This window comes from Salvelinus namaycush, chromosome 15, assembly GCF_016432855.1.
Source record: "Salvelinus namaycush isolate Seneca chromosome 15, SaNama_1.0, whole genome shotgun sequence".
NCBI lineage: Eukaryota > Metazoa > Chordata > Actinopteri > Salmoniformes > Salmonidae > Salvelinus > Salvelinus namaycush.
The window spans coordinates 8,683,183-8,691,140 of record NC_052321.1 but is presented as its reverse complement, the minus strand read 5'-3'; the positions used below and the strand labels follow the sequence as shown (position 1 = coordinate 8,691,140).

Here is a 7,958-nt window from a genome sequence, read left to right as displayed (position 1 = left end):
AATGAATTCTCTATAAAGCCTTTCTAGCCTAATTTGTTGTTCATATAGTGGCAATCCTTTTGTTGTTATCCGCAATACTGATGACAGAGCAGGAAGAGATTAGTCTAGGTGTGACCAGCAATCATCAACCATCATCAAGCCAGCAGCATACCACCCTGCATACCACTGCTGGCTTGCTTCTGAAGCTAAGCAGGGTTGGTCCTGGTCAGTCCCTGGATGGGAGACCAGATGCTGCTGGAAGTGGTGTTGGAGGGCCAGTAGGAGGCACTCTTTCCTCTGGTCTAAAAAATATCCCAATGCCCCAGGGCAGTGATTGGGGACACTGCCCTGTGTAGGGTGCCGTCTTTTGGATGGGACGTTAAACGGGTGTCCTGACTCTCTGAGGTCATTAAAGATCCCATGGCACTTATCGTAAGAGTAGGGGTGTTAACCCCGGTGTCCTGGCTAAATTCCCAATCTGGCCCTCAAACCATCATGGTCACCTAATAATCCCCAGTTTACAATTGGCTCACTCATCCCCCTCCTCTCCCCTGTAACTATTCCCCAGGTCGTTGCTGCAAATGAGAACGTGTTCTCAGTCAACTTACCTGGTAAAATAATGGTAAAATAAAAAAAAATCATCAAATCAAGCTTTATTTATACATTTCAGACATGGAATGCAACGCAATGTACTTCACAGGAAAAACGAATATAAAACAATGAAAATAAAAACTGAAATATTTACTACATAACAAACATTAGAGGACATAAAACTTAAGAATAACAATAAAAACGGAATGACTAAAAAGCACCCCAAGGAAAATCAAAGCTAAAAAGGTGTGTTTTAAGATCTATTTTAAAAATGTCTGTAGTTTTGGCCCACCTCAGGTTCTCTGGCAGGCTATTCCGGAGGCTGGGGACATAATAACTAAAGGCTGCCTCTCCATGCCTCTTGGTCATAGGCCTTGGGATAGTTAAAAGGCCAGTGCCAGAGGACCTGAGGGACCTAGTGGGTACATAACTTAAAAGCACGTCTGATATTTATTGGGGTGCACAATTGTGGATTGATTTAAAAACCAACAGAAGAATCTTAAAATGAATTCTAAAACTCACAGGCAGCCAGTGCAGAGACCTTAAAACCCGTTGTAATGTGTGCTCTCCGTCTGGTCTTGGTCTGTACCCGTGCTGCAGCATTCTGTATGTTATGCAGTTGACCAATGGCTTTCTTGGGTAGACCAGACAAGAGAGCATTACAGTAGTCAAGCATGCTTGTCTCTGTATCAGCCTGAGAGAGAAAAGGCCACACCCTTGCAAAAAAGCTATTTTGGCTATTGATTAACCATAACCCAACAATAAGTACCTCAGTCTTATCTTGATTAAGCTGGTGGAAGTTGTGTGCCATCCAAATATTTAAATCACTAATACAGTCTACTAATTTATCTGTGGAGCTCAAATTCTCTGGTGACACAGAAATGCCGAGTTGTATATCGTCTGCGTAGCAGTGAAAATCAATACTGTGGTTTCTGATAACGCTGCCAAGGGGTAACCATCAGTAGCCGGACACCGCCCGGCTACTCAACCCTGCACCTTAGAGGCTGCTGCCCTATAAACACAGACGTGAATCACTGGCCACTTTAATAATGTTTAGATAGTGCTTTACTCATCTCATATGTACACTACAGTTCAAAAGTTTGGGGTCACTTAGAAATGTCCTTGTTTTTTAAAGAAAAGGTACCTTTTTTGTCCATTAAAATAACATAAAATTGATCAGAAATACAGTGTAGACATTGTTAATGTTGTAAATGACTATTGTAGCTGGAAACGTCTGATTCTTAATGGAATATCTACATAGGCGTACAGGGGCCCATTATCAGCAACCATCACTCCTGTGTTCCAATGGTACGTTGTGTTAGCTAATCCAAGTTTATCATTTTAAAGGCTAATTCATCATTAGAAAACCCTTTTGCAGTTATGTTAGCACAGCTGACAACTGTTGTCCTGATTTAAACAAGCAATAAAACGGGCCTTCTTTAGACTAGTTGAGTATCTGGAGCATCAGCTTTTGTGGGTTCGATTACAGGCTCAAAATGGCCAGAAATAAACAACTTTCTTCTGAAACTCGTCAGTCTATTCTTGTTCTGAGAATGAAGGCTATTCCATGGAATATATATGTATGATTTTACTAGACATGTCCAAAGCTCTCCTGACTGCAGTAAGAGAAGTACTGAAATGAATATTAGTGAGTCTTGAAATATTAGTCATTTATATAGTATTAGAAAACACTGTGTGAGTCTAAGTCTTTTTCTCACAGAGGGAGTTGCTTGCTTTAGCAGAACCAACAGTGGAGTCGACCATGGGGATGCAAGAGGACTTAGCAGTGACTAGGACAGTGAACTTATCGACAGTCGTCAACAGAACCTTCCTGGACTCGGACTTCCGTTACACCCTCTTCCCAGTGTTTTACGGTGTTGTGGTCGTCCTTGGTCTGATAGCCAACAGTTACGTGCTGTTCGTGCTGCAGCACATGCACGACTGTTACGCACGCCTCTGAGAAGAGGGAACGCAACACCCTGCTACAACTCAACTCCCCGTGAAGCGAAAGAGGTATGGACTGTAGGTGCGAGTAAGGATGACAAAGGCAGAATTTACCGTTTACTAGGATTTATTTCCTACACGGTAATATGGGGAAAAGGGTCTGGACGGAACCAAAGGAAAGAAAGTAAATATCAAAGCTCCCCCTCTCCTATCTAACCTGCCTACCCACTTAACTTACCTAACTTAGCACCACCTGGTGCCCTAACCAAAATACAGGGGGTGGTCCGCCCAGGTCTTACCTAGTGTGCCTAGACATTGAATATACTATGGGTATATGTATGCCCTCGGGCCTCTTGCCTAAGCACTCCCTAAGTGCCTTCCCCTTCCCCCCTGGGAACAAATGAAACAGAATAATTATTAACAATTTCACAAACACCTTACAACAAAACTGAGTAAACTAACTCAGGCCACTAAAGAAGCTTTGACAAAGCAACAAACACAGAACATATCAAAGCTGCTACCAACAACAGCTAACACATTACATACCACACTTTCTGTTAAACAACCAACACTATATCACAATCTAATTCTCCAGCAAAAAAAAAATCTCTCTCTCTCTAATCTTTCTCATGATCTTCCTTCTTCTGAACAGAACACTGGCTTTTATATCTTCTGGTGGCAATGGTGATTAGAGTCAGCTGCTTCTTGACGAGGGGGCGGGGTCAGCTCCAATCATCAATTAGCCTGGGGTCGACCAATCAGCTGCTTGGGGAGTTACAGGAATTTCTCCTGAAACACACACACACACTCAAATACAAACCAGAACACAGAAACTGGGGAACGTAACAACGACACCAAGGCCATGAGCGAGATCCGCATCTACATGGCCAACCTGACTTGTGCCGACCTCCTCTTCGTGTGCGCCCTCCCCTTCTGGATTGGCTACTACCACCACCGCGGTGACTGGCGCTACGGCGACTTCCTGTGCCGCGTCACCGGTGTGTTCTTCTTCTTCATCAACACCTACTGCTCCATCCTCTTCCTCGCCGCCATCAGCGTCAACCGTTACTGGGCCATCACGCGCCCGTTGTATGCCGCCTCGTCCGACTGTTGGCGCCGCGGGGTGGCCATCACGGCGGTCATCTGGGTGCTCACTCTGTCCATGTCCGTGCCGTACCTCTTGGAGACGGGCATCCAGGTGGATGACGGCAACATGTCGCGCTGCTTTGAGGGCTACCACAACAAGACTGACGACGAGAAGCGGACTGTGGCCACCACCCACCTCATCATCGTGGGGTGCTTCGTCTTGGTCTTCTTCCTCCAGGGCCCCTGGACTCTGGCTGTACTGGAGATCAAGGAGGGCTGGGGCAGAATGGACTGGGGCCAGCGGACCAGGCAGTGGCTTAACGATGCCCACCAGGTCACCTTGATGCTGATGGGGCTCAACTGCCTCCTGGACCCTGTAGTGTACTGCTTCGCCACCAGGAAGTTCCGCCTTGTCACCAGGAAGTTCCGGGAGGGGGAAAGGATGCTCGGAAACAGCCATCACACACATTTCTAGGGTGGAGTGCAAGAATGTGAGCCAGCGGCTCCATAGCGAACAGAAGCAGCTCAAGGTTTAAATCTCTAGATGACATTGTATTGTAGATATTGTGTCTAATGCTAATGCTGACTGTTGTTAGTGACCACATCCTCAGGGTGCTTCATTCCATCACACCCACACCTAACAATGCACACAGTGCAGAACATGCACTCTGCTATGTAGCCTCATGTTCATTCAGACACATTCACATGAACAGATGCACCACCACACAGCCCCACCCAGAGTATGGTTCCCCTCTAGATGTCTTCCCTGTAGGGATTTGTCCTGGCCACTGTGCCAGCTATAATCAGTGCTTTAAAGAATCTTTGGACCATTGATTCTTTGTTTTCACATTTCAGTTGTACTGTACATTTTATCTCATAATGTATCTTAGTTTGTTCTTGTGACAGACTTGCGACCGTCAATTTCATCACATCTGTTTCTTCCTGTTCTTCTAGTGTAATCAGAGGAGTGTAATCAGAGGAGAAAAGCAGATGTTTTATTGGGAACAGGAGCTTCTATAAATGATTGCACAATAGCTCTACAAACTCAGTCCCAAGCCACTAGACTAGATGCTTAGATAAAATGGATATCAAATTACATTTTAAATATCACATGCGCCAAATACAACAGTGAATTGCTTACTTACAAGCCCTTAACCAACAATAGTTCTATCACTGTTGGAGCCTTCTAAATTGGGTGCTGAACAATAGCTGGTCGTGAGCAAGGAATAAAAAAATCCTTGGTCTTGAGCACCTAATATGGACATATATTCACACGTAAAAATAAGGTTTAGGATGCTGGCTGTCCGTCAAGTTCATGCATGTTGTGATACACTAAGCTTTGTAATGATCTGAAACTGTAATTGTGAAACTAAGAATTGCATTGATTTTAGCCTGCAGGGTCTTCACCACTTATGGAATTGGCAAAACTGTTCATGTGTGGTGAGATGTGAAACTGTATTTGTTTTGCAATTAAATTTAGTAACATAGCAAAACAAATACTGGGAGTTTTTTTAAAAATAAATATGTGAAGCATCGCTATCCCACTGGGCACAGACAGTTCAACTTCTAGTATTGATTAGAAGTTGGTTGAGTTGTCAACTAACGTGAATTCAATGTGAAATCAACAAATGTAAAAATAGAAATGTTGAAATTACGTGGAAACAACATTGATTCAACCAGTTTTTGCCCAGTGGGATTATTGTTATAGTAAAGAATGAGGGAATAACAAGCTTCCCGATCCTTTTATGAGGCTGCCAGCTACTGAAGTATTAACAGAGACGTGTGGGTTATGAAGTTAATAGACCTCTGTTATAAATGTTGCAGTAACTGTAACTCTGTGTATGTGATGCATTTAAAACATATTGTGTAATACGCTGTACTGCATTCTCAATGTAAATATGAACTAACAGATATATTGTTATTGAAATGCCTGTTTTTTTGTTTCACAGTCATTTTTTCCATTAAAAGATTCTGACAAATATCACTATGAATGCAGACAAATTAGAAAAATAAGACTTTTCAAGCCTCTTTACTTTTTAGAGATCAAGTCTAGCTTCTCTTTAAATATTAAACAAACTCTAAATATTAAACAAACTCTAACTCTCTTAAGGACAGTTTCTCTGACACAGATTAAACATAGTCCTGGATGAAAAAGCACGGTCAATAGAGTATCTCTTGATAGTTTTTAAGTCCAGGACTATGTTTAATCTGTGTCTGGGAAACTGCCCCACAGTGTTTTAGAATGAGCAAAGGATGATTTAACTCTTCTGTTATCTTCAGTATGTGATTTATCAAGCAGGTTATTTTAGTGTTACATTCATGTCACATATGCATATGTTGTTCCTGTCCTTGGGTAAGTCCCATCACCCTCTCTCATGACAAGGCGTAGGAATCATCCCAAGGTGGCGTAGGAATCATCCCAAGGTGGCGTAGGAATCATCCCAAGGTGGTGTAGGAATCATTCCAAGGTGGCGTAGGAATCATCCCAAGGTGGCGTAGGTATCAGCACCATCGAGAGCATCCTGACTGGTTGTATCACTGCCTGGTATGGCAACTGCTCGGCCTCCGACCACAAGGCACTACAGAGGGTAGTGCGAACGGCCCAGTACATCACTGGAGCCAAGCTTCCTGCCATCCAGGACCTCTATACCAGGCAGTGTCAGAGGAAGGCCCTAAAAATTGTCAAAGACTCCAGCCACCCTAGTAATAGACCGTTCTCTCTGCTACCGCACGGCAAGCGGTACCGGAGTGCCAAGTCTAGGTCCAAGATGCTTCTAAACAGCTTCTACCTTCAAGCCATAAGACTCCTGAACATCTAATCAAATGGCTACCTAGACTATTTGCATTGCCTCCCCCTTTACACCGCTGCTACTCTCTTATCTATGCATAGTCACTTTAATAACTTTACCTACATGTACATACTACCTCACATTGACTCTGTATCGTTATTCCCTGTATATAGTCTCACTATTGTTATTTTACTGCTGCTCTTTAATTACTTGTTACTTTTATGTCTTATTCTTTTCCGTATTTTTTAAAACTGCATTGTTGGTTAGGAGCTCGTAAGTAAGCATGTGACTAATAAAATGTTATGTGATTTGAAGTTGGCGTAGGAATTATCCCAAGGTGGCGTAGGTATCATCTCTTGTCATGTAGGCGGGGCACATGTCGCTGTAGGCTTGGTTGGTTTCACCACAGTTCATGTAGACTTCTCCCTCATCCCCAGCCTGGGCCTGACTCCTCCCCCTAGTGGTGACAGCAGACACATGATCAGCATAGTGATCAGCATAGCGATCAGCCTAGCGATCCGCATAGCGATCAACATAGCATTATGCTGATTTACTAATTATAATCTCATACACAGGAAGACAAATGTAAAACACATAAATATGATTTGTTCATCATGCTCTTACTTTGGTGCTTTTGCAGGTCCAGTAAATCCTGGAAGTGCATGGAAAATACATCTCAGTAAATCAAACCAACACTCACAATGTCTGAATGAACATTGTAGGCTTTTCAGAAACCTACTATAGATCTATATTTTGATCATTTAGGAATGAACTGCAAAAATCTCTGAAGCTGGAGAGTCATATCTCCCTCACTAGCTTTAAGCACCAGCTGTCAGATCATCTCACAGATCACTGCACCTGCACATAGCCCATCTGTAAACAGCCCATCCTTTCTACCTAACTCATCCCCATACTGTATTTATTTATCTTGCTCTTTTGCACCCCAGTATCTCTACTTGCACATTAATCTTCTGCACATCTACCATTCCAGTGTTTTAATTGCTATATTGTAATTACTTTGCCACCATGGCCTATTTATTGCCTTAAAAACCTTTTCTCAATAGGGGGGCGCCATTTCGACTTTGTAAAAATTGGTTCCCAAATTAAACTGCCTCGTACTCAATTCTTGCTCGTACAATATGCATATTATTATTACTATTGGATAGAAAACACTCTCTAGTTTCTAAAACCGTTTGAATTATATCTGTGAGTAAAACAGAACTCATTTTGCAGCAAACTTCCTGTCAGGAAGTGAGAAATCTGAAATCGGGGGCTCTGTTCCAGGGTCAGTTTATTAATTTGCATGTAATCTATGGGTCTACATGCACTGCATACGCCTTCCCCTAGATGTCAGTAAGCAGTGAGAATTGGAATGGGGTGTCTAGGTAGATCTGAGGCCGAACAAGAGCTCTTGGAACCGGGTGTGCAGTCTTTTCTACGTTCGTCATGACGCGAGACAGACCTCAGGATTGCGTCCTGAAAAGCTGTTGTTATAGGCGCTAGATATATCCGGCTCTGATTTTATTCGATATACGTGTTAAAAACATCATAATGTAGTTATTTTAAACC

At 42.9% G+C, this 7,958-nt stretch overlaps 1 protein-coding gene across 1 annotated transcript; it reads left to right on the top strand.

Moving 5' to 3' along the window:
* Positions 1–2,332: 2,332 nt before the first annotated feature.
* Positions 2,333–4,075, top strand: LOC120059750 (platelet-activating factor receptor-like). The gene is made up of 2 exons (XM_039008805.1): positions 2,333–2,518; positions 3,374–4,075. The coding sequence occupies exons 1-2, from the start codon at positions 2,333–2,335 to the stop codon at positions 4,073–4,075; spliced, it is 888 nt and encodes a 295-aa protein (XP_038864733.1).
* The last annotated feature ends 3,883 nt before the right edge of the window (positions 4,076–7,958 follow it).